We start from the raw sequence: 24803 nt of genomic DNA, 5'->3' as shown, positions 1-24803 counted from the left end.
CACGTGACCTTTGCATACTGTAGGTTGCTCTGTTTTTGATTTAAAGTAATTGTAGACATTTCTCCTTGGGAACTGAGAGGGAAGCAGAACTGTTAGCATATGTAACCATGCAGTTGTCAGCAGGGTGGAGATTAAAATTCAGTATCCCACAGAGAAAAGTGCCTAAATTCTCTGGGCAGTACTTTGGTAGCTTCCAAAATCATGATGAGTCATCCAAGAGAACTTGTAAGAACTTTTCTGTTAAAAAAATGCATATGTATATACGTATATATGTACACAGTATCTGTCATTCTACAAGATAGGGGTCTACTATGCTCAAATTTTTGTTTTAGATGGATAGTATGCATGTACCTGGGATAGATCATGGTATTTCCATCGTGGAATAAAATAAATGAGTAGGAGAAATTGTTTTAAGTCAGCATTTGAAAATTGACCATACAACTTCTAGCAATTTTGGTTACAGGTTTCAAAGATTTCCACTACATTTTCAAATAAATACTTCTAATATGCATTACAAATCAGTTTTCATTTTAAGATACTTGTGAGTGCAGTTGGTCATGGTACCATATGTCTATAATCCTGACACTTGGAAACTAAGGCAAGAAGGTAGTGAGTTGTAGGCCAGATTGTATTATAGTCACACACATGCATATGCACATGTGCACACACAGACACACGCACACGCACACACACACACACACACACACACACACACACACACATGCTACGTATAGATAGCTGAATGCTGGTTTCTTGTATTTGTAATCCTAGCTATTCAGGAGGCTGAGATCTGGAGGGTGTCAGTTTAAAGCCAGTGTAGGCAGAAAATCTGTGAAACTGCATCTTCAGTTAATTAGCAAAAAGTCCAGACTGGGCTGGGCACAGTGGCTCACACCTGTAATCCTAGCTACTCAGGAGGTTGAGATCTGAGGATCATGGTTCAAAGCCAACCTGTGCACTAAAGTCCGTGAGACTCTTATCTCTAATTAACTACTAGAAAACCAGAAGTAGCCCTGTGACTCCAGGCGTAGAACGGTAGCATGATATAAGTGAGAGAGTACTAGCTAAACTATCAAGGTGAGTAAATTCAAGACCCAAGTTCACAACAAAAGAATAGGAAGGTATTTGCCAATGTATTTACAGTGATTGCTGAAAAATTAAAACATTGAATATGTTACAATTTTTAAAATCGTTACTTTAATGAGATTATTGCCTTGAATAATTATAGTACTATTTAATAATCTCTTTATTAAGGAGAATATTTTGTTATGACCACTTGAATAACGCCACAGGAAAGGCAGGGAGTATGTTGGTAATGTTCTTCTAATTAAGTTATAATTCTGTTTAGGAAAAAAAATTCTGAAAATCATTTTAAGAGTTGGTAATGTGTAGTATGCTGTCTTCAGTCAAACACATAATTTCCATAAATTAAGTAAAGTAGCTTCCTGGTAACAAAATTGCTTCCTAGTTATAACTAAGAGTTATTAAATCAGAGAAAGTTTAACTTTAGATTTTGGAAAAAACATGTAGTGCTCTTTTGAATCTTAATTTATGAATATGAATTGTAAATCTTCAAAAAGAAATAATACATACCTTGTTTAACTGTGTAGCTTGATATCTACTGAACACTTGTTGAAATTCTTCACATAGAGTTTTTCAGCTTGCCATGGCATTTTTACCTCATTTGATTCTGCGGATGGTTTTACCAGTCAGGATCTGTGCATCTGATAGGTTATAGGTGCATTATGGAGGCACGTGCTTATTTTTTGGAGATTAGTTTGTGTTGAAAAAGAAATTATGTCTTAAATCCACAACCTCATGGCACTTTGAAAAATATTTAAGAAGCTTCTTGAGTATAGCTTTAGTGATTAAAGAGAATTTTGTTAGAAGATGTTGGTTTGGTGATGAGAGCATTTGAGTGTGGACTGTTTATCTCTGGTCATGTCCACGAAAATTTCCAGATGTTAATTATTTCTATAAAAACAAGAAAGGATTTCTTTATTCTATATTTTTTAGAAGTGCATTATAGCTCTGTGATATAAATTCACTGCGTTCTCATTAAATTTAATCTAATGATACATTAATCTCTAATGTTATTGTTGCTTAAGCTGAGTTGATTTTTGAAGTGAAAGCTTGACAGTCTAAAATGTCCTGAGTCATAGACCGAAGAAAAATTGAATTCAGGGATTGTTTATATTGCTTTGTCTATTTTCCTACTGAGATAACTCCAGTTATCTATTGGATGCATCCTTTGGCTGCTGGAATTGTGTAGCCACCAAAAATGTGTGGCCAATTGTTCTACTTATTAACTCATTTTACAAATTTCCCTTCAGTGTCCTGAGGGTTCTATAATACTGAATATTTTAATTCATGTAAAGGCAGTTTGGAGTGAATCTCATGTCCCCTCAAACTCTGCACCTCACAATGTGAAGGTATTTTGAAGTGGGCTTCAGAATTGGTAATCTACCCAATAAGGTCACAGAATTCCTCTACCATGAGAGAATATAGCAATGAAAGTAGCCATTATAAACAGAAAGAGACAAATCATCAAGAACCTGACCATGCCTGCAGTCCTACTTCAGACTGGCAGGCTCCAGAACTATGGGAAATTGCTGTTTGTTCCTTAAGCATAATCTGTGACATTCTGTTGTAGCAGTGCCCATGGATCAAGACAATTTTCTAGTGGTACAGGAAGTTTGCTTAGTTCTTTCTGTAAGACATTTGTTTTAAGTGCTGTTGTAACTCACTGAGGAAGTTTGTGTGGTAACTCATTGTAGATAGGAGACATTTATTGTCCTATCTCACAGTACTCAACCTTGTAGGTTCTTAGCTATATGTCAGGGATACGACAAAAACAGGAAAAGAGCAACCTTGCCTCTTCACCATTTGTTTAGCATGATTTTTTTCAAATTTAGGTTTCTCTGAAAGTTTTACTCTTGGTGCTGTCACTTAAAGAACCATGGAAAAATCTCTCCACATAGAAGGCAAACTTAGGTTGTATGAATACATTGCAGTTAGAGGAGAGGCATCTGAGGCACTTACCTGAGAGAAGTGATGAATCGTCCTTGTTTTGTGCTGTGTGTATATGTGTCTGTGTGTAAAATTCCATTTGTCTATCCATCCATTAGAAAGAATGATACTGTACCATACAGAAAGACCTATAAAAATTACATTAAGTAAACTAGGCCCAATAAAACCAAGGATGTATGTTTTGCCTTATAAACTTATACATACATGAACATGTTGGGTGGTATGCAAGTGTTTATACATGTATTAAGTGAAGTAGGTTGAAGAGAGAACTCAGTGTAAATTTTTAGAACAGTAAAGTCTAAAGTTCTACAAAATAAACACCAAGAAACTGGTATTTAAAGAGAGTAGGGTAAAGGGGAAAATGGTAGACAAATGAAGAGGAAAAGAGGGGAAGAATGATGTCAAGAATTCAGTATATATGCAACAAAATAAGAAAAGTGAGGGAAGGGAATACAATAATATGAGGGAGAATGGGAGAGGCACTTTTTAAAGAGGTGACATAAAACACTTTGCATTCATAAACTTGTTTGTGAAATGGCAATTCATTTGTACAACTATTTAAAGATTTTTTGTGTGTGTGAAGAAAATCTTCCTTGTAGAATTGTGCACTAGAATTTGGCTTTGCTGGGTGTGATGGATGGGTTTTGAGATATCATGTGTGAAGAAATAGAAGAGAATTTGCAGTGGAGAAAACTGGGAAGAAAGAATGGATGTGTGGGGGTTATAGTGATAAGTTTCTACTCACCCTTGTGTGAGAGAAATGTATTTCCTGGTCTCTTTACAAAATGTTTATTATATGTTTATTTAAAAGAGTAACTGGCGAAGCTGAGTTCATTTTAGGGAACGTGACTAACTACTCACTATAGTTACAGACTTGGAAGACTTGGCAGAGCAACCCAAAGGTGTTCTAACACATCTAGGTTTCATTTGTTCCCTTAGGACTTTGTTTCTTTCTCTGCTAATACATGTGGCAGTTGTCTTTATTGCAACATCTGAAAGGGCTTAACTGTTAGTACATAGTGATCCCTCTCCCATCCCCCCTCACAATAGTGCTTAAATAATTTTAGTCTGCACTATATTACATCAGACAGCTCAACATCCACTGGCCTCTGTGGGTACCACACAGGTTTGCAGAGCAGGCTACATTCTGAGAAATAATATTATAGTGTGTAGTCCCTTAGTAATATGGCATGTTTGTATGCAGTTTCCATTACTTGTTTCTGTTTTTCTATCTTTTGACTCACCTTATTGTCAGAGGGTAAATTCTGTGGCACATCATCCACACGTTGCCACTAATAGCTTAAAAAGCCTCATTTTTGAAGAGGTTTGCTACTAGATACTAACTCTTGCAAGTCAAATCTAGAATTTTTAAAAAGTCCAGCTTTACTGGGATTGTTTCTAATCTTTATTTATTTATTTATTTATTTATTTATTTATTACCAGTCTTGGGCTTGAGCTCAGGGTCTAATCACTGTCCTTGGACTTTCTCAAGGCTAGAGCTCTATCACTTGAGCCTCAGCACCACTCCTGGCTTTTTTCTATATATGTGGTACTGAAGAATAAAACCCAGGCCTTTGTCCATGTTAAGCAAGCACTCTGCCATTTTGCCAAACTCCCGGCCCCTCTAATCTTTATTTTTATGTTTCTTTTTTAGACGAGATCGGGCACGTTCAGGGTGGTATGGCCATAGACTTACATTTCTTTTTTAAAAAAATTATTTTTATTAGCATGCATGAGTTGTTGACATTCCAACAGGTTTTGTTGTTTTATTTTCATGCATTAATATAAGCTACTTGGATCATGTTCATCTTCATTAATTCATTCATTCATTCACTCTTTTAGTTAGCCCTTTCTCCTAGAGCTGCTTATCCCCTGCCCACCCCCGTCAGACATTTTTATTTTCCTTTCATGCTTCTTCTTCTTCCCCCTCCTCCCTCTCTCTCTCTCTCTCCCCCCCATTCTGTGTGTGTGTATGTGTGCCCCTGCATGCATACATGTGTAAATAATAGCATTATACTTTTAAATTGAGCCCAAGAAGAGCATGGGACATACAATTAAAGCCTGGCTGAAATGAGGCCACTCTTGGAATCAGATTCAGCCATTTCCTGGCTTCTGCCTAATAATCCTATGTAGGAATCTGGGATGTTTCTGCCTGGGATTCTTCTGTTGTTGGCTTTTCTGAGTACTTGCAACGTTTTTGTTAATGAGGTGACTTTAAAATGATCAGAAATTGGCTCTTGGCCATGTCCGTTTCCCACTCCCCACTTCAGTTTGGGATGTTTATTTCTGTTTCTCTAACATGTTTTGTGCATTTTTAAATTCCATTTGATGAGTTTGTAAAGATATGGTGATGGGAGAAGTGAAAAGAACGACTTGTTTGCTTGTTGGAATTTCAGAGCATGGCCTTCATCTTTAATTCCGCCTGCAAACAGTAAGGAGAGGCATTGGAGCAAAGCACTTATGGAAGTGTGGAAGACACAGTTCACGAGAAAAAGCTGAGGGAAGATATTATGTATCCCCTGTGAGGACTGGGGACACTGATGGCTCCTGTATGTGAGGGTGTATTTCAGTGGCCAGCTGTTTCACACAGCCCACAGAGACCAAGCAAAAGGAAATGGATTTAAGATGTATTATTTAAGCATTTATCCTGAGTATGAATGGAATTTTATGATTCTAAATATTGTGTGTCTCTAGAGTAACTTTTGGAATAAGTTATGAATTCTCTCCTCTCTACTAAAAATAGCAAATTTCATCTGTAAGAAACATTTGTGTTAGTACTCCTAAAAGCTAATAGATAACCGGTGACCTTCACAAGGCCTTTCTTGCTCAGGGATTGTCTTCACAGATCTGCCCTCCCATCTAGACGTCTGTTACTTTAGATGCAGCTTTGTTTTTCCTGTCATTTAAAGTGCTGTTAGTATTTCATTTTGAATCTGCTAATGGAAAAGTGGTTGCAACAGTTAATGTGCCATTTTTGGTGCAAAAATAAAATTCTAGGTCATGTCTATAGCCAAATCATAAATACTTCATGCAATATTTCAATAGTTTACAAATCATGAGCTTCTTGGTGAGTTATATGAGTTACAGATACAATCAAAATATTAAAATGAGTGTTTGCAAACAGTTTATCAGTTGCTGAGCACTCTCTTTCCCCTTTCATGTTAGTTTGCATTTCAGTGGGAATTAAAAACAGTGAAAATAAACTAATATGAATTTTGACTTCAGAGTGTACTTATGGATGGTGTGACAGTGGAAGGGACAGGTTATTTATCGTCATTGTTAGCTTCAGTTTTACCATTAATCATATCTTATGATAATGGCATTGTTTCTGTTATAATTTTGTGGACTTTGAGGGGCAGTGGCTTGTACTTCTAATCCTAGCTACTCAGGAGGTTGAGATCTAGAAATATGGCTCTACGCCAGCCCAGGCAGGAGAGTTCATGAGACTCTTACCTCCAGATAACCAAAAAAAGAAGGAAGCGAAGCTGTGGCTCACATGATATTTAGCCTTGAGAGAGAAAACCTAAGGGACAGTGTCCAGGCCTAGTGTTCAAGCTAGTACCAGCATGAACACACACACACACACACACACACACACACACACACACACACACTCCACTCTAACAGAAAATGAATGCAAGTTGCTTAGTACATTGCGTATAGTCAGAACTAACAAAAATTATAGGGTACACATAATTTCTTTAGGTTATTTTCTTCATAAAGACAGTTTGAAATGTCTTCCCAAAGATTTTTAAGGTTAGAAGTGGAAAGTCCAGGTTTTGTTTGCTTGAAAATAAATACAGAATACTAGTGGAGGTGTGGCAGAATCTGCCAGTGTGAATATTTGCATGTTGTTGTTAACTTAATATTCTAGGTCAACCATTACATTCAGCTAGAGTTTTGCATTAATCAGACAGAATTCTACTTATAATTTGTTTCTTTAACTCTACATACGATAATTTTGTACATAAAATATTTTGACTGTATTCATCCTATTTTGCCTTCCTTATTCACATCCTATCTCCACATTGGTATCCTCACTTTGGATAAGAACCATTTTCTACTCCCATCCTCTCTTCCTTTCCCTTTCCTTTTCATTTCTTTTCTTTTCTCTTTTCTTTTCACTTTTCTTTTGTGTTTGCTAATTGCTCAAAGGGATTTCACTATGGTGTTTGAAACAAGCATATACAGTGTTGTAAATAAGACTGAGCCCTGGTTTTCTCATATTTCCCCTGTGGCTACAACTCCTTATTCCTCATCAAGTTGCTATCTTCATTCCTCTATTGTTCACGCTCAAACATTCCATCCTTTCAGAGTTCTACAGTTACAAACACGTTTGGGTATGTTGCACATATACAGATGCATATGCATATGTTTATCATTTTTGTCCACAGAATGTTTGTGTGATGACATATTTCTTACCTCTAGGGTATGTTTTCTTGGATGTTGTGTTGCCCTTGAGAATTGATGTTAGTGTTTGTGAGGAGATTAGTACATGGCACACTCCTGGTTCTCTTTCATAACTATACTCATCTGAGAGTCATTGATGGTGTCACAGACTTAGATTTGGGAAGATATCTTGGCATTAACTCTACTCTAGTCTCACAGCTACTATGAAAATTTGGCTAGTGTGTATTCAGCTTCTGAGTAGTTCTACATAGGTTGAAGACAGATAAGGGCATATTTTTTGTTTTAGCATTCAGTGGAAAACAGACATTTACAATGCCCATAACATCTATTAACATATGTACTGTTCGGTAATTAAGACGGTCATAACCAGACATGGTAGATGGTCATAACCAGATATCCCATCTGCTTGAGAGAGTGAGATAGAAGGAACAGAAGCTCAAGTTCAGCTAAGGCTACCTATTGAGACCCATTCGCAAAAATTGACAAAAGAGTTTTTTCTAATATGTTTGTGTTTGTGATTGCTAATTGTGATTGGTAATGTGATTACTTTGAGGTGGGCCTAGATTAGTAAAAGCCCACCTGTAGGCCTGTCTGTGAAAGAATCTCAGAAAAGAGGATTCAATGTGAGTGACACTCTCCTATAAACTAGAGACCTGGACAGAATGAAAAAAAAAATGGAGAAAGCTTATTTTGCATAGGCATTCTGTTTCTCTCTACTTCTTGACCACACCCAGACCCACACCCTCCCCACATGGTGGACCAGAGCCCCCCTGAAACTTGGAGGCAAAATACATGTCCCTCTCTTAAGTTGTTAGGTTAAGATGTATACAGTCACAGGGACACAAAACTAAACACAGTGTGCATGTGATAGTAGAATCTGATATTATGATCATTTTCCTTTTAGCAGCAGAATATCCAGGCAGTCGTGCAAACATTGTGCTGAGCACAGCAGGGTTTGTCATTATTAGAACTATTCTGAAGACTACAGCCATCAACTCTAATCACCCAAAGATGCTCTTAAATTTTCCACTACATGGCCCTCAGCATATTCTATGGGATCTTCAGCCAGCTTGAGAGTTGCCTCATGCAAAGAGAACACATGGAGCTGTGCATTTGAAAGTGTTTCAGACATCACCACTATGTATTTCACTGAGTGTATATTTCATGTTACTTTTTGCCAGTCCTGGGCTTGGGCTCAAGGCCTGAGCACTGTCCTTGGGCTTTCTCAAGGCTAGCGCTCTACAACTTGAGCCACAGCACCACTTCCAGCTTTTTTCTATATATGAGGTACCAAGGAATCGAACCTGGGTATTCGTGCATGCTAGACAGGCACTCTACCACTAGGCCAAACTCCTGGTCCTATGTGATTTTTTTTTTTTTTTTGCGGGGTGGGGTAGTTTGTGCTGAGATTTAAACTCAAGGCTTTGTACTTCAGCTTCACATTTAGCAGGTTTTGCTTTTTTTATATTTCAGATATGGTCTCATGCCTTTTTCTAAAACCATGCTCAGACCTTGATCCCTTTGCCTACATTTCTCGAAGGCTAAGAAGTAGCTATGCCTGTCTCATTTATTGAGATTAACTCTAATTTTTGCCCTAGCTTGCCTTTTGAATCTTTTAATCTTTGTTTTCTGAGTTTCAGGGATTACAGAATGAGCCGATATGCCTGGTCCCTTTACTTTTCGGTAACCTAATTGAGTGTGTGTGTGTGTGTGTGTGTGTGTGTGTGTGTGTGTGTGTGTGTGAGAGAGAGAGAGAGATTACTCTGAAATTTGCTAAGAAAAGACATGTGTGTGCAAAGGCCTGAAACACCAAACTTGAATCTGTGTTTAACTATTCATCACATAAAATTCACTGTTTTAACTATTTTAAAGTGTACAATTCAATCAAATTAATTATAAACACATTATCATTCAGTCATCATATCCATATATAGAACCTTTTCATGATTGGAAACTAATTGCACTGTTCCTAAAAAAAAAATACTGTTTTGTTTGTTTGTTTGAATTTATCCTGTGGAAGTATACAAAAATATGTTCTTAAATCAAGCATTTTTCACTTAGTATATCTTCACTATTCATTTATGTTGTTTCGTAAGTTTGAATATACTTCTTTTTAAGGGCTAAATATTATTCCATTTACTAACTTATATATACATATATGCACGTAAATATACAAGAAAATGTAGGTACAAGTTGATATATACATTTTGAGTATGTGAATCAATCATCTTTTGTGAATAATATTGAAGGGACAAGATTGTCTAGATAGTTTCTTTCAAATGTGTATTCAGAAATAGAAAAGCTGTATCAAATAGTGATGTTAATTAAAAATGGTTTGGATGCTGGATGTTGATGACTCATACTTGTAATCATACCTACTTAAGAGGCTGAGATATGAGGATCATAGCTTGAAGCCAGCCTGGGCAGGAAAGTCCTTGAGACTCTTATCTGCAATTAAAGACCTAAAAACTGGCAGTAAAGTTGTGGCTCAAAGTGCTAGAGCACTAGCTTTGAGCAAAAAATGCTCAGGGACAGCGCTCAGATCCTAAGTTCAAGCCCTACAATTTATTTTATTTTATTATTTAAGCTTTAGAATAGGGCCAGGATTGTGGCCTAGTGAGAGTGCTCATCTACCATGTATGAAAGCCCTGGGTTTGATTCCTCGGTACCACATACACAGAAAAAGGCAAAAGTGGCACTGTGCTTCAAGTGGCAGAGCAGTAGCCTTGGGCAAAAAGTTTCCAGGGACAATGCCTAGGCCTTGAGGTCAAGCCCTAGGGCTGGCCAAATAATAATGATGATGATGATGATGATGATGATAATGATAATAATAATAATAAGAAGAAGAAGAAGAAGAAGAAAAAAAAAGAAATTGTTTTATAATGCAAAGATGCCTTTTGTTTTAAACTGCTCTACTGTTTTTTATTTTTTCCATAGCTCCATGCCCTTTCACAGCCCCACCTACAGAGTACATGGTTTTCATTTTTTTTTTTTTCACATCCTGGCTTGCCAGCATATTTTTTGAGAGCATCCCTACCACTAGATTGAATTACGTTATGATAGTGATTTTGATTTTCATGTCTCTAATGCTGAATGTACAAATTGGCCATTTATATATTTTCTTTGGAGAATTCTGCTATTCAGATAATTTCTCCTTTTTTTGATAATGCTGTGCTGGTGATCAAACCCAGGGACTCACTCAGTAATGTGAGTCATTAATGTTCTACCACTGAGTGACACTCGCAAGCCTGTTTTATTACTTGGTTTATTTGTCATTTTCTGTTGAATTATAGGAGTTCTGCTGTATATTCTGTAGTCCTCAAGCAATTGGACAAATATGTCATTAAATTAGGATGACCTATTTTATTATTTTACTGATGATCAGATTAAAAATTTAAATAACTTGTGTGAAGTCTCTACCTACACAAACCTTTCCTAATTGCAGCTAGCATTTTACCAAGTTTTAGCCAGTTTTTTGTTTTTTGTTCTTTTTTTTTTTTTTTTTTTTGGTCAGTCCTGGGCTTGAGCTCAGGGCCTGGGCACTGTCCTTGGACTTTCTCAAGGCTAGTGCTCTACCACTTGAGCCTCAGCACCACTTCCGGCTTTTTTCTATGTATGTGGTACCGAGGAATTGAACCTGGGTCTTCATGCATGCTAGACAAGCACTCTATGATTATGCCAAACTCCCGGCCCAGTTTTAAGGGATTTCATGCAATATTTATCCTCGTAAATAAAATAGAAAAAATTCCTTATTTGCTGTAGATAAAACATTACTAACTTGTTGCCTCTTGAATATTGTTGTGTATATTCTTTGAGCTTTTGGTTTCTGCTTATGAATAGGGACCATTGTTTATCATTTTAGGTTCTTTTTTTTTTTTTTGGTGGAGACAGATAAGGAAAAGCAGGAAGGCTTGTCTTATGTTGATCTAGTTTGGACTTTGACCCTCTGCAAAAGGCGATAACAAGAATGAGTGATCTCATGCAGTAGTCACTTACTGATGTTGATGTAAAACTTTAATTTTAACATAGCTGCATGAGCCAAACAATGTTAATGATTTCCAGAACTGTAAACTATATATTCTAGTACTTTTCAGTTTTTGTTCTGTTTTTAACATATTTGATATACATTAACTGCGTGAATGTCCCTTCCTGTGTCTGTGTGTGTGTGTGTGTTTCATTTTATCATTTGTGTGAGGAGGGTGACAATCATATTGACACAAGATACAAGTCTATAGATTTTGACATCAAATCATTAATAGATGATTATTTTTCTGGAGACATATTTGCTTCCATACAGCTGTTGTTATGGATCTTAATTCTTTTTTTTTGTGCCAGTCCTGGCACTTTAACTCCAGGGTAGGATGTTGTCAGTGGGCTTTCTGAAGGTAGCACTCTACCACTTGAGCCACAGCACCACTTCTGGCTTTTTTTCTGTAGTACCAAAGAATTGAACCCAGGGCTTCGTGGATGCTAGCAAACACTCTACCACTAGGCCACCCTCCCAGCCCATGAATCTTAATTCTAGTCTCTTTAATGTCATGTAGTATAACTTTTCTTTCCACACAACGGCTCTTCAGGTATTGATCAAAGACAGCTTATCTCTTTTGGTCTTTTTCCCCTCTCAGCATTCTTTTCTACACCCTTTCATGTATATAGTTCTTGTTAGAAGATTAATGGTGTTTGAGATGATAGTGGACTGAGGAAAGGTAAAGGTGTAATAAGTACTAGTTTGTATATTTTGGTATTATATATACTCTTACTACATTTTATTTCCTTTCATTTTTCTATACATTTGTCTTGTCATTTTCTTTTTATTAACTTAGTCCTTCCAAGGAACTATACTTTAATCTCTAAGTGAACTCTTATTGAGATATATTAGTGGGAGGTACTGGTATTTTAAGAAAGCCATCCTTATGTGATTATCATTCACTCCCTTTCCTTATTATACCTCTGAATGGTTTCCTGCCACCTGATCTCCAGTTCCTGTGAGCAGGGATCATGACTCGTGTTCTGCCGATGGTCTACCATGTCTAACACAATGCCTATCATGTGGAAAGTTCATAACCCAGTTTTGCAAGAGTAGGTGTTATCACTTCCTTTGTGTGACTATCTTCTTGTAGTCTGGGTTGAACTTTAGATAATTAGGAGATCTGCCCTATATTTGATTTTTGGCTTATTTTGCCCACAAAGTGTTTGATACAAGGGGCAGAAACCTTGGCTGTGTGAATTCATTTTACATGAGTCTAAAATTCTTGGATATATGAGAAAAGGTGAAAGGCATTTAGATCCTGTTCTAGGCTGCTTAGAGGCCTTACTAAGAAGTTTGCAGTAGTGTTGATACAGTCTTCAGCATCCTAGAAAAATAATTCTGAGAGGAAACGAGGTAATTAAACTTTGAATTGATATTCTGGGGGAAAGTTTCCTCTGTGCAAAATTCACCTCTTAAAAACAACCTGTCTTAGGAGAAAATCTTAAAAATAACATAAATTTAAAAATCCAACCATACATTGAATACTTTTTCAGTCGAAAGCATATTAGTATAATTTGTTTCCAGCAATTTTTGATTGTACCATCATGACTGTTTTTTTACCAGTGATTCTCTGATTAAAGTTGTCCTTTTTCCCTCTCAACTATTGAAAACGGATGCAAGTTAATGTGTTTTCTGAATGAGTAAGAATTTAAAGCATTCTTCAAAGAGTTCTTGCTTTAAAGCTTCTTTCTCTCTCTAGTTTTCCCTGTGCTTGCCCAACTCAGTAGCATTTTTTAGAAACTTGCCTTATTCCTTGCCTTTCTAAGGCATTCAACTTAATTATCAGAAGGAAAACAAATTAAGAAAATAAACTCATTTGAAATCAATGCTGTTTAATTAAAAATGAACTTCAATTGGGATAGTGAGAAAAAAAAGGAAAGCATAGACTCAGGAAGCATAGCAAAGACTTCTTGCTGCCTTCAGGGTTCCTCAGTATTTTTGTGGGAACATCCCCACAGAGCTAGGGAAAATATTTCTTATTCTCAGTCTTACTTGGAACCTGGGGAGGCTCAAAGACTAGTTTCTGGCCAATGGGGTTCCAGTGGAATTTAATAGATTTTATGGATTTTTTTTTTTTTTTTTTTTTTTTGCCAGTCCTGGGCTTCAGCTCAGGGCCTGAGCACTGTCCTTGGATTTTCTCAAGGCTAGATCTCTACCACATGAGCCACAGCACCTCTTCCAGCTTTTTTCTATGGATGTGGTACCAAGGAATCGAACCCAGGTCTTCATGCATGCTAGGCAAACACTCTACCACTAGGCCAAACTCCTAGCCCTGGATGTTTATTTTAATGAAGAAAGGTTTTCCTCTAATTGTGGTCACTCTCTCCTCCTCCCCACAGTAGGGCTGGTATATATTTGGGATCATGAACAGCTATGGAAGTCATGTTAGTACAGCAAAATACTTCTGTTTCTTTCTAAATATGCTTAAAAACCTGTTATATATATATATATGTTATTACTCAGGGTTACAAAAATTGATTCACATGACTGCCTACATGTTAAGGGTGTAAGGATGTCTCCTGCTGTAGTGTGTGTGTGTGTGTGTGTATGTGTGTGTGTGTGTGTGTGACGTGCTAGTACTACTGGGGATTGAACTTAGGGCCTAGCACTCTCACCTGGCTTTTATGCTCATAGCTTATGCTGTTCTAGTGGAGTTACAGTGACATTTCTGGCCTTTATTTATTTATTTTTTTGATGGTTAGCTGAAAGGCTCGCAATGTCTTTGTTTCTTCGGCCTGGCTTTGAACTGTGATTCTGAGATATCAGCCTCCCATCTAGCTAGAATTACAGGAAAAGGCTACTAGTGCCTGGCTTCAAGTCTGATAATTTAAATCATATTTGAATAAAAATATTTCATCATCTGACATTTATTTACCTACTCAATAATTCCTGTGATAGACAAAGGTTAGGTAGGTGGCAGAAAAGTGTCTGGATCCTTAGATTTGATAAACTTTGCCTCCTCTGATTACATAAGCACAATGCCTCTGGCTGGAGGAATGAAATTCCTGATGTTTGCTTAAGGTAACCTACCCAAGTTCCCTGTAAGTACAATCGCAGGCTTGACTAGCTCCTTGTAGTGCTTCCGTCTTGGTCTTTGTCCCTTCTGTTGCCATATTGAGCCATGTAACAGCCTGGTATTGAACAGCTTGTTACTAGTATTTGGAATTTGGAGGGGCCTGGGGTGAGAAAAGGACTTCAGAAGCTCTTTTTGCTTCAACAGGATGTAATCATTTTTAGGAACCAGGCAATAAGGGGACTCAACCAGGAAGAAAGTTTAGGGGACAAATGGAGGCAGGGTTGTTCAGGAAACTTTTAAGAGTAAAAGTAATTTGCTGTGACTAGAGTGTGAGATTTATGTGCATGAGTGATGAGGGAGGAAAGTGGGTAGATGCAAATGAGTCTAAAGGAGATGATTTTATTCAAGTGTCGTCATGAGAGTAATGTGACTGAATTTTTCTAAATAAATTACATAATTTTGATTCAGTCTTAGGCATAATGTAAAAAATTGGAAACTACAGAACATTTGAGAAATTATATCACATTAGTCAGATATAAATACTTATCTTTTATATGTATTTCTATTCATGCCCATTTCTTTTTGCATGAATATATTTTATTTATAGATCAGTTTTATGTGTTTTGGTTGTTCCTCATAGTTTTTTTTTTTTGCTATATTTGTTCTTTTAGAAAATCATTGTATCTTTAGTGCCTGGCATAGAGTAGTTTATGAATGATTGAATTATTTTCCATCCTGAAATGTCCCTGGGAAACAAATTCCCACATTAATCCAGGACTTATTACCACCACCTTTGGCTTCTTGTCAATCCTACTTTTTTTTCTTGTCAGTTGATGTGTTGAATAAATCTATGGTTTGATTCTCATTAATTATGAATATTTTTCCTTTTCTGTAGTTTCTTTGAATAGTATTCATGTTGTTAAAAAGTATGGATTTTGAGCTACATGCTGGTGGCTCATGTCTGTATATATTTCAAAGGGAAAGGAAAGTACTTCCAATTATAAATTTTCTAAGTATATGCTTCAGGGAAAAGGAGGGAGGGGATTGGCTTTTGCTTTTAACTTGGAGTACTAATTCTTAAATTTAAATTTACCGTCAGTACTTTTCTTGTCCATTTGTGTCCACCTTAGGAACAGGTTCAGGTTTGTAATCTCAAGGTCACAATGTGACCTAAATGCACTACTAGTTTAGTTAATTTTATTCATTTAAGTAAATAATTGGTTTTGTCTTAGTCAAACATTTAGAATGGTTAGATTCTACATAAGTAACTGGGATTTCTGCAAAGGAGACGTTAGCCTGCTTCAGTAACTTATCAGCCAGAAAGAGGTGCAAGTGTGACAAGGAACTACATGGCAGACTAAGACTAGCAACTGGTTATAAAGTCAGACATTTTTTATTTGGTTTTATTTTGAAATTTTGCCTACAGTGCACTTCAACAGAATTGAGGGCAGTGACATTAAATTTGGTTATCATTTTCTTATAGCAACTTTCATGATTGTGATGAAGTTGTGAGGGTATAGCCAGTAATTATCTGAGTAAGATCTTAATGTGTTTCCAGTTTTCCTTAAGCTACTTCATTTCTCACTGCCTCCTAGCTGTAAACATTGCCTTTTCATGAATCCCATTAGTGAGCTCCTGTGCCTTTGAAGGGCCCCACAGGCCCCAAATGCCTTTTTCGTATGGCCTTAGGTGTTCCTTCACCCTTGGAGCATCTATGTGTACTTTCCTTTTGGTTAAGCTCTACTTCACACACCTTACTGGGCTCTGCCTTTGCTCTCTGAGATGGAATTTTCCATCAGCCACTTCCTCCTTGAAGGGACAGGAGGGAGGGCTCCCATCAGTGCACACACTTTTGATATAATTGTCACACAAGTCTTACATGACCTCGTGGAAGCATTCCCAGCAGGCAGGGGCAACAGACCCTCTTTCCCTACTCTAATCTTCACTTCACCTCGACCAGGGGTTTAGGGCAGATATTTACAGGCCACATTGGTCACCTTGACCTGCCATCCTTTGTGACCTGAATGACCACACACTTAGATCTTTCTGACTGGTACATGCTGTGCATGGATTTCATTTGAATTTGCACTTGTTAGATTGAGAGCTTTAAAAACAAAATCTCACCTTGAATTAAAGTGAAAAAGTAATAACTGCCTAGCTGAAGATTTCTAGGAAAATATGCCCTTTAATCCTTGCTCTATCATCTTACTGTCCTGTGGTGTATATTATTGTTCTTACTTTAATATCACTGTTGGCTCTAGCCTTCCTCTTCACCTTGACAGCTTTTGACTCTTTCCTGTACCATTATATGGGAGGAGTGTGTCAGTATTTCTATACAATACTAAGACAATCACCATATGGCATTTGTGATTTTCCTGTTGGACGTCTCTGTATACAAATGAGGACTGAAAATTAATTACGTAAATTTCTAAGCTTTGAAAGATACTTGCTGGGTTTCTACTTCTAGATATCTATTCCATAAAGAGTGCCTTGCCTCTAGTAATGAGAATAGAAATCCAATTAATAAGATTGCCATCTCCACTCTTTAATGTTAAATAGGCTTCACAATTTCTAAAGCCATTGGCCTCATACTCCATACTAAATATGCAGTACCCCCGTCACCCAATCTTTTAAGAAATATAAAATGATTTTGAATTTAAAAACAATACCTATCATCAAAAAAGGCTCCCCCACCCCCTTCATTAAGATTTTGAATTTCTCTTCTTACTCTGTTGCATGGCACTCAGTTCTTTTCAGCCTATATCACTTGAACTTAAATGGACCACTTGAATAAAGCATGGGTATATATGTAAGCTCTGTGTGTGGGCACAGATTGGACATGTCCCACCACTTATATGACTTAACTTGTCACAAGTTAGACGCCCACCTGTACTGGACACTGCCTACCACACTACCACACAGCCTGCTTGGAGTGGCCTGAGTAGATGCATCTCCATTAGAGAATTATGTGAAGACCATAATGCCTTCAATTGTGCTGTTGATTAATAAATAATGAGTTGTTTATCCTAGAATTCTCTTAATTGGCAGATGCCCTAAAAGATTCAAAGGCTGTCTGTGAATGAGAATGAACACCCTTATTCTTTCTTCAGTGCTTGCTTTTCTGTTTAATGTGAGGGCATCTTGGAAAAATTTCTTGACTGTCAAGTAATGACTAAGACTTCAGCAGTTCTCTCTAGATTTTTTTAAACTAGAATCCAGTCTCAGATAACTCCAATGATTTGTGTGTAGTGGTATGTCTGTCTACTTGGGTGTTCATTTGTGCCTGCAAAGGGAAAGGAATGGAGGGAAACTTAAAGCCTGGAAGTTTACCACCGAAGTGTGTAATGCCTTAAATACACAGCTTAAATAAATGTCACTTCATGTCTGGTTGACTGTGTCTAGCACCAGGGAGTTGCTGTGAATTCAAGTAGAAATTTGTGCACAGGGAAAGGCTGTAGGAATCACGTTTGCAGCAGGTCAGAACATAGAGATAAGTGACAGAGAATCACCAGGGTGGCAAAAGGAAGCAGAACAAATTGCATTTTGGTGGAGGAAACAATGTGTTCAAAGGTTTGAGGCATGAGCAGCAGTTGGGTTCTTAGAACTTTACATTGTACACTAAAGTTGAGGCAGTGAACATTCCAGGCTCTGTCCCTCAAATAGAAATTAATGCCTCCAGGATATGTGATTGTGGCCAAAGAGAATGTGATGGATTTGCTGTATTTTCCTATTTCTGCGTTCTGTGCTCAAATGTTCTCCACGTTACACAGAATGTCAAAAGAGCCCAAATCAATTGGTTGCTGTGCTTGGATATAAAGATAGCTGCTCTGGTTATGTGGGAAGGGTAATACCATGAGCTTTAACTCTGTATATAGTCATTGTATTAATGATAGTTTTATTTAGTACAATATAATAATAGGACTCATCATGAAAAGATCCTGCATTGGTAGAGAAGGAAGTTTGGACAATAGCTCTTGTTTTTGTGATTCATAGAAAGAAAAGATGATAAACACAAGGGACTTGATCCTGTATATCATTGCTTTTCCAATACTGGCAAATAATGTTTGCTGTGTGCTGGGTTTAATAATGGTGATTTTACATATACTGCATAAAATAAACATATTTACATTTTTTTTTACTTTGGTTATTTTGTTATTTATGGCAAGATTTAACTGTGTAGCTCAGGCTTGCCTTGAACTCACTTTTGGAGCTGACTGGCCCCTACTTTCAGAATGTTCTACTTTGCTAGTTTCTTAAATTTTTTTCATGTAGATTTCTGATATCATTGCCATTTTGACTTACCAGAGTCAAAAATTAAGATCATTACTTAAGCAGTTGGATCTTAAAATGTGGAGCAAAATCTGAGTCAAACTTATACTGCTTCAGTTTATAGAAGAAGGTTGAATTTTTAATGTTGTAGAGAATTTACAGTGGAGACATTTTTTCTTCAGTTGAATTTATTGAGCTTAAATATTATGAAGTGGTACACAAATGGACTTATGTTTAGAAACTAGTAAAATTCATTTTCATTTTTTTCATAAATGTTTGTATATTTTAAAGCTTAGTATTTGGAGATTCATATAGCTATATAATGAAGCAGTGACGGTTGCAAAAGTCTGAAACATAGGACTCATGGTAGCTTAGTGGCAGAGTGCAGCCACAAAAAGTAAGAAGTAAGGACAAAAAGAAATATATATATTACAATACAATATTATTAACTGTAGTAACTGTAGTACTCTTGTATATTAGATGTTTATTGCTTTGTATCTCATTTTACTATAGAACAGAATTCAACTATAAGTATGTGTGTGTGTGTGTGTGTGTGTGTGCACAAGCTTATGTGTACACTTGTGAGGACTGGGGAAAGTAAACATGTACTTTAATGTACATGTATTTAAATGATACTTAAGTTAGAAATCCTTTATTTTATCTTTTAGGTGCTGGTGAATCTGGGAAAAGTACAATTGTGAAACAGATGAAGTAAGTCAATTTAAAGTATTGATTTTTTTTTTAAATCCAATTGTATCTTCTGTCAAAGAAGTGAATGACTTTTTTTCTTTCATCTCCTTAGAATTATCCATGAATCTGGCTATTCGGAAGAGGAATGTAAACAATACAAAGCAGTGGTCTACAGCAACACCATCCAGTCAATTATTGCTATCATCAGGGCCATGGGAAGATTGAAGATAGACTTTGGTGACTCGGCTCGGGCGGTAAGTTATCTAAGTTGTTGGAGTAGGCCTGATGAATAAAAAGAATTACTCATGTGATAAATACCATACAACACAACACAAGCTTGTCAACTATCAGGAATGTATTTTATAAGAAGCCAAAGGACAGAAGTGAGTCAGGATGCTTAGATGATAGTGAAATCTGAATATGAAGAATTGTGTACTGTCTTTTATGTGTCCCAAGCTGTCAGGTGATTTGGAAAATTTAGTAATCACTGATATGTGTTCTATAACAACATGTTTCTTTGGTGTAATGATCACATTTCTTTACGGTGACACAGTGTCTAAGGAAAGTAATCAACGAGGAATAAAGGGTAAGATTCGTAATTTCAAAGGTTTCAGTCCATTGTCTGCTAACCATAGCTGTGAGTCAGAGGCAAGGAGTGAAGTGGCTCACTTTATGGTGAACAGGAGTCAGAGAGACAGATTGGAAGGGGAACAATTTAAAACATACCCATCAAAGACAAGCCCCCAATTTCCTATTTCCTCAAGCCATACATACCCACTATGACCTCACTGATAAGATGAAGTATCTTCATGATGCATGTACCAGTGCTAGTAGATGGGGGGACTAGGACATCAACACATGAGCTTTTTTGTCATCTCATAACCAAACCATAATGATCAGGTACCTCCCTTTTATTCTAATAAAATGTGCAGATATTTTGTTTTATGAATATTTTTGGTTTGCATATGTGTGTACATATATCATATAGATGTCATATATATACACACATATATATGTGTGCAGATAGATATATAGATAGATAGATAGATAGATAGATAGATAGACAGACAGACAGATAAACAAAGATACTTTTCACTTACAAGCCTGCGAGGCTTCAGTCCTTGTTTGTTGGCCTGTTGCTTTTGGGCCTGGGGAAAGGCAGTGCACTATGTTCAGAGCATATGGCATAGGAATCTGCTCAGCTCATGGTCCCTGGGAAGCAGTAAGAGAGAAAGGAAGAGACTAGATTCCTTTGAGAGCCTACCCTCAGTGACCTGTGACCTGCTACTCACCACTTCTCCAGTGTTCAACCATCTTCCAGTGATCAGTAGTTTGGTCCCTCATCCAAAACCCAAACTGTGACAATTCCCATCCTTTTTTTTTCTCATATATTTTTATTGTAATTAATGAAGGGTTACATTATATTCACCAAATGGAGGGTGTGTTACTTCACATACATTGATACCCTTTCTCATGTCTTGGTCCCCATTTCCCTCCCACCAACCCCACCCCTCATCTTGATTTTTTTTTTTGGAATGAGTAGTAAACTTCGTACAGTGATTCTCTTTTAAATCTGTTTTTAAAATTGGGAACACTGAAAATTTCTAATTATTTGTATTCCTGCCTATCTAGACTTAAATGCAATCTTATGTTATATGGTTTTAAAATGTCCTTGGAATAGAAAATTATTGGTAATTAAAAACACATGTAGACAGGCATCAGTGCCTCACACCCATAACCTAGCTACTATGGGAAGCTGAGATTTGAGAATTTCCATTTAAAGCCAGCCTGAGCAGATAGACTTTTGAGACCTTTTCTCCATTAAAACAGCAAAAATTAGAGCCATGTTCCAAGTGGTAGGGTGGCCAGCTATGACTGAAAAAGGTAATAAGTCAAAGGGGGAGGCCTGGAGTTCAAGCCTCAGAATTGGCATATTATTTTTTTGGGTGGGTCATGGGACTTGAACTCGGCCTGGGTGTTGTCCCTGAGCTCTTCAACTCAAGGTTACCACCCTACCCTTTGAGTCACAGCCCCCCTTCCCATTTTCTAGTGATTAATTGGAGGTAAGAGTCTCATGTTCTTTAGTGACCATACTGGCTTTGAATTGCTATCCTCAGGTTTCAGCTTCCTGAGTAGCTAGGATTACAGATGTGAGCCACCATGCCTGGCTTCCACATTAAAAAAAAAAAATTAAATAAAACCCTTATGCATCAGGGGCGCTTTAGAGACAGCTTGGTTCCATTCTTTATTTTCCTGGTAAAGAAATTGGAACCCACAGATTTCATGGTGGGAAGAGTACTGTCCAATTAATCAAGGCTCTGTGCCTGTGATTCATTAGTTGACCCAGTGATGTGTTTTTAGTTTGATTGAAAGCCTTCCTGGTCTTCAAATGCTTTGTTTTTCTTTTTATTTCGCCCTTGTTTGATTGTGTAATTTGTTTATTTCAAGTTTGTCATTCATATCTGGGCCTCTTATTCTCTTTAAAGCTGGTTAAAACTTTATCTTAAGAAATACTCTCAAGTAAAACCCTACCATATATATTAATTTTTATGGTACAGTTTAGATATTCTGCTAATCATTTTGATCATTTCTTAATATTTTATGAGTTTAATATGTATATGTCATCTCTTTCTATTTTACTTTTTTCATTAAGCTAAAATTTCTACTACTTCAAGTTCTCTCTTAAAATCAATTTTGTTATGTACATTCGAGGCTTGTAACCTGATGTTGTGGGATACTATAAAGAAAGTAACATCTCACATAAGGCTTCTCCTTTGATAAGGGCAGCTAAAGTCTTATTTAACAAAAATTCCTAATATAGGGTTGTGGGTATAGTTCTGTGGTAGATTGTTTGCCTAGCATGTACAAGGCCTTGTGTTTTTTGTTGTTGTTGTTTTGTTTTGCCAGTACTAAAAATACATACATTCACATCCCTAATGCAATTTTATTTTAACAACAATCTTTGGACTGTCAAAAGTCAAGGTAACAAACCTTGCTATGGGTAAAAATAAAAAGAAGAAAAGGAACCCCAGTAAACTCTTGGTTTTAATGTAAATTGGTTTCCATTATGGAAAACAGTAGAGATTCTTAAAGAAACTGAAAAGAGACCTAATATATGATCCAGCAATCAGTCCCAAAGTCAACACCTTATGAATATATCCACATCTCCATATTCTTGGCTTATCCAGATGGGGAGACAGAACTGAAATGTCCACCATTGGATGAATACTTTTTTGTCATGATTGGTTTTTTTTGTTGTTGTTGTTTGTTTGTTTTGTATCAGTACTGGGGCTGGAACTCAGGTCTTGAGCTAATTTGCTCAAGGGTATCATTTGAGCCACAGCTCAACTTCTGGCTGTTTTGGTGGGTCATTGGATATAAGAGTCTCAAGGATTTCCTGCTTGGTCTACCTTTGAACCACAATTCTCAGATCTCAGCCTCCTACATAGCTTAAATTATAGTTGTGAACCACAGTTCTTGGCCTGTCATTCATTTTTTATCATATGTTTCTGTCTTTGTTGGCAGAACTTCTATTGTATTTACATTGAACACATAAATATCAATATTTCTTGATTATATTATTATATGTATTGTAAGGTTCATAAGCATAAAAGTTGTGTGCTTCATATATATTTCAGTAATTTGTGATATAATGAAAGTTATGATTCTTGCTACATTTAGTGCAGTTTGCTAAATTTTTTTCTTTACAATTTAGTAAAATTAACTTGTTTTTAGGATTCCCCATTTTGAAAAAATAATAGTCTCATGGGAAAGAGAGAAAAATGATTGCCTGTTTTCTTGACTCGTTATGTTTTTGTTTGTTTGTTTGTTATTGTTGTTGTTTTCTGTTTTGTCAGTCCTGAGGCTTGAATTTGGGGCTTGGACACTGTCCTTGAGCTTTGTCAAGGCTCTTGCTCTACCCTCAAGCCATAGCATCACTTCTGGCCTTTTCTGTTAGCATGGTTCCCAGGAATCAAACTGAGGGCTTTGTGCATGCTAGGCAAGCACTTTGCCAGTAGGCCACACTCCCAGCCCAAAGCTATGTTTGTTTGTTTGTTAGTTTTAATTAATTGAGATTTTAGAGAAGGAGGTGTTTTCTATTTACATGTTTGCTAAAGCAACCCTTCATTGTCAAAGTTTGGCTTTATGAGCTGAGTATGAAGTGTTGAATCTACTAAAGTTCCTTAGGAATTCCATCTGGGTAACCTGAGTTTTGGGAAAGCAGTGTAGGACTGTGTAAAATGTGTAGAAATGTATTCTGTAAAGTATAGGAGATACTCATCTTGTCACTTCTCTACTTATCTCACTGTTAATTTTTTCCCTTTATTTTACCTGTGTGTGTGCGTGCGTGCGTGCGCGCGCGTGTGTGTGTGTGTGTGTGTGTGTGTGTGTGTGTGTGTGTGTGTTTTGGGCTTCTTTCTTTGCCCCAGGGAGACAATTTGGAGAGGAGAACTGGAGGAGATTATGTTAAGAGAAATGAGCCAGACACAGAGAGGGAGAAAAAAATATCTTATGATCTCACTTCTATGTGAAAAAAAAGAGACATTTTTGAATACCATGAAATGTACACTTTATAAATCCACCCTCAGAAATGTTTTTGGCTTCTTCTTAGAAGAAGAGACTATGACTTGATGACCTGTAATGAAGACTACTAGTCTTCACTTGAAAGCTCATTTTTTAAAATGGAGACATTGCATTTGATATAGTTTAAGAAAAGTAGTCAACCTTGGAAATTTCTGTTCAGTAGCTAATTATCTGCAGAATTGAATAATTGTTTACTGCAATTGTGTTAAAGATGCTAAAAGGACTCATGAACATGAGATATGGGGTTTGTTAAGGATGTTGTGCACGTGTTACTGGCTTGCATGCATTTCTCTTGTGATTTACTAAAAAGGGAAACATATGCTTGAATAATATGTTCTCATGCTGAGAGACTTAATTATTTTTCCTGATGAGTTCCAGCTGAAAAGAAAGCGTTTCAGAAATTGGCGACAAGATGAATTCATATTGTCAGCTAGTGCATTCAGATCACCAGTGTCACCAAATGCCACGTCTCTTCTAGACACTCAATCATACTATGTTCCATTACTACAAGAATTTATGGCTATTTATGTGGAATTAGCTCCAGAACACTCAGCAGATAGAAACTTCTGAAAATGCTGAAAGTCTATTCAATTCTGAAAGTCTGTTGTATAAATTGATATAGCATTTGCATCTGATCTACACATAACACACCTTACCACATTCTTTAAATACATTAAATGTACACTAATACAATGCAAATGACATGCAAGTAATTGTCATTCTGTATAATTTAGGGAATAATGACAAAAACATATTCTGTACATCTTCAGTTTA

The 24803-nt window shown here is 36.8% G+C and overlaps 1 protein-coding gene across 2 annotated transcripts in view; it reads left to right on the top strand.

The window, feature by feature from the left end:
• Gnai1 (G protein subunit alpha i1) overlaps positions 1 to 24803 on the top strand; it is a 65964-nt gene that overhangs the window by 22515 nt on the left and 18646 nt on the right. The window contains exons 1-3 of one of the 2 annotated variants that reach the window (XM_090332906.1): positions 18236 to 18330; positions 19424 to 19466; positions 19558 to 19699. In XM_090332906.1, the coding sequence (XP_090189032.1) occupies positions 19462 to 19466; positions 19558 to 19699 (147 nt within the window). In that variant the 5' untranslated portion in view covers positions 18236 to 18330; positions 19424 to 19461. Of the gene's footprint in view, positions 1 to 18235; positions 18331 to 19423; positions 19467 to 19557; positions 19700 to 24803 lie in introns of those variants that run through there. The other variant, XM_090332905.1, reaches the window with a different exon arrangement.

This window comes from Megascapheus bottae, chromosome 5 (genome assembly GCF_031878675.1).
Source record: "Megascapheus bottae isolate mThoBot1 chromosome 5, mThoBot2.hap1, whole genome shotgun sequence".
Classification (NCBI taxonomy): domain Eukaryota; kingdom Metazoa; phylum Chordata; class Mammalia; order Rodentia; family Geomyidae; genus Megascapheus; species Megascapheus bottae.
The sequence above is the reverse complement of the archived record's forward strand: the minus strand, read 5'-3'. Positions and strand labels throughout refer to the sequence as shown.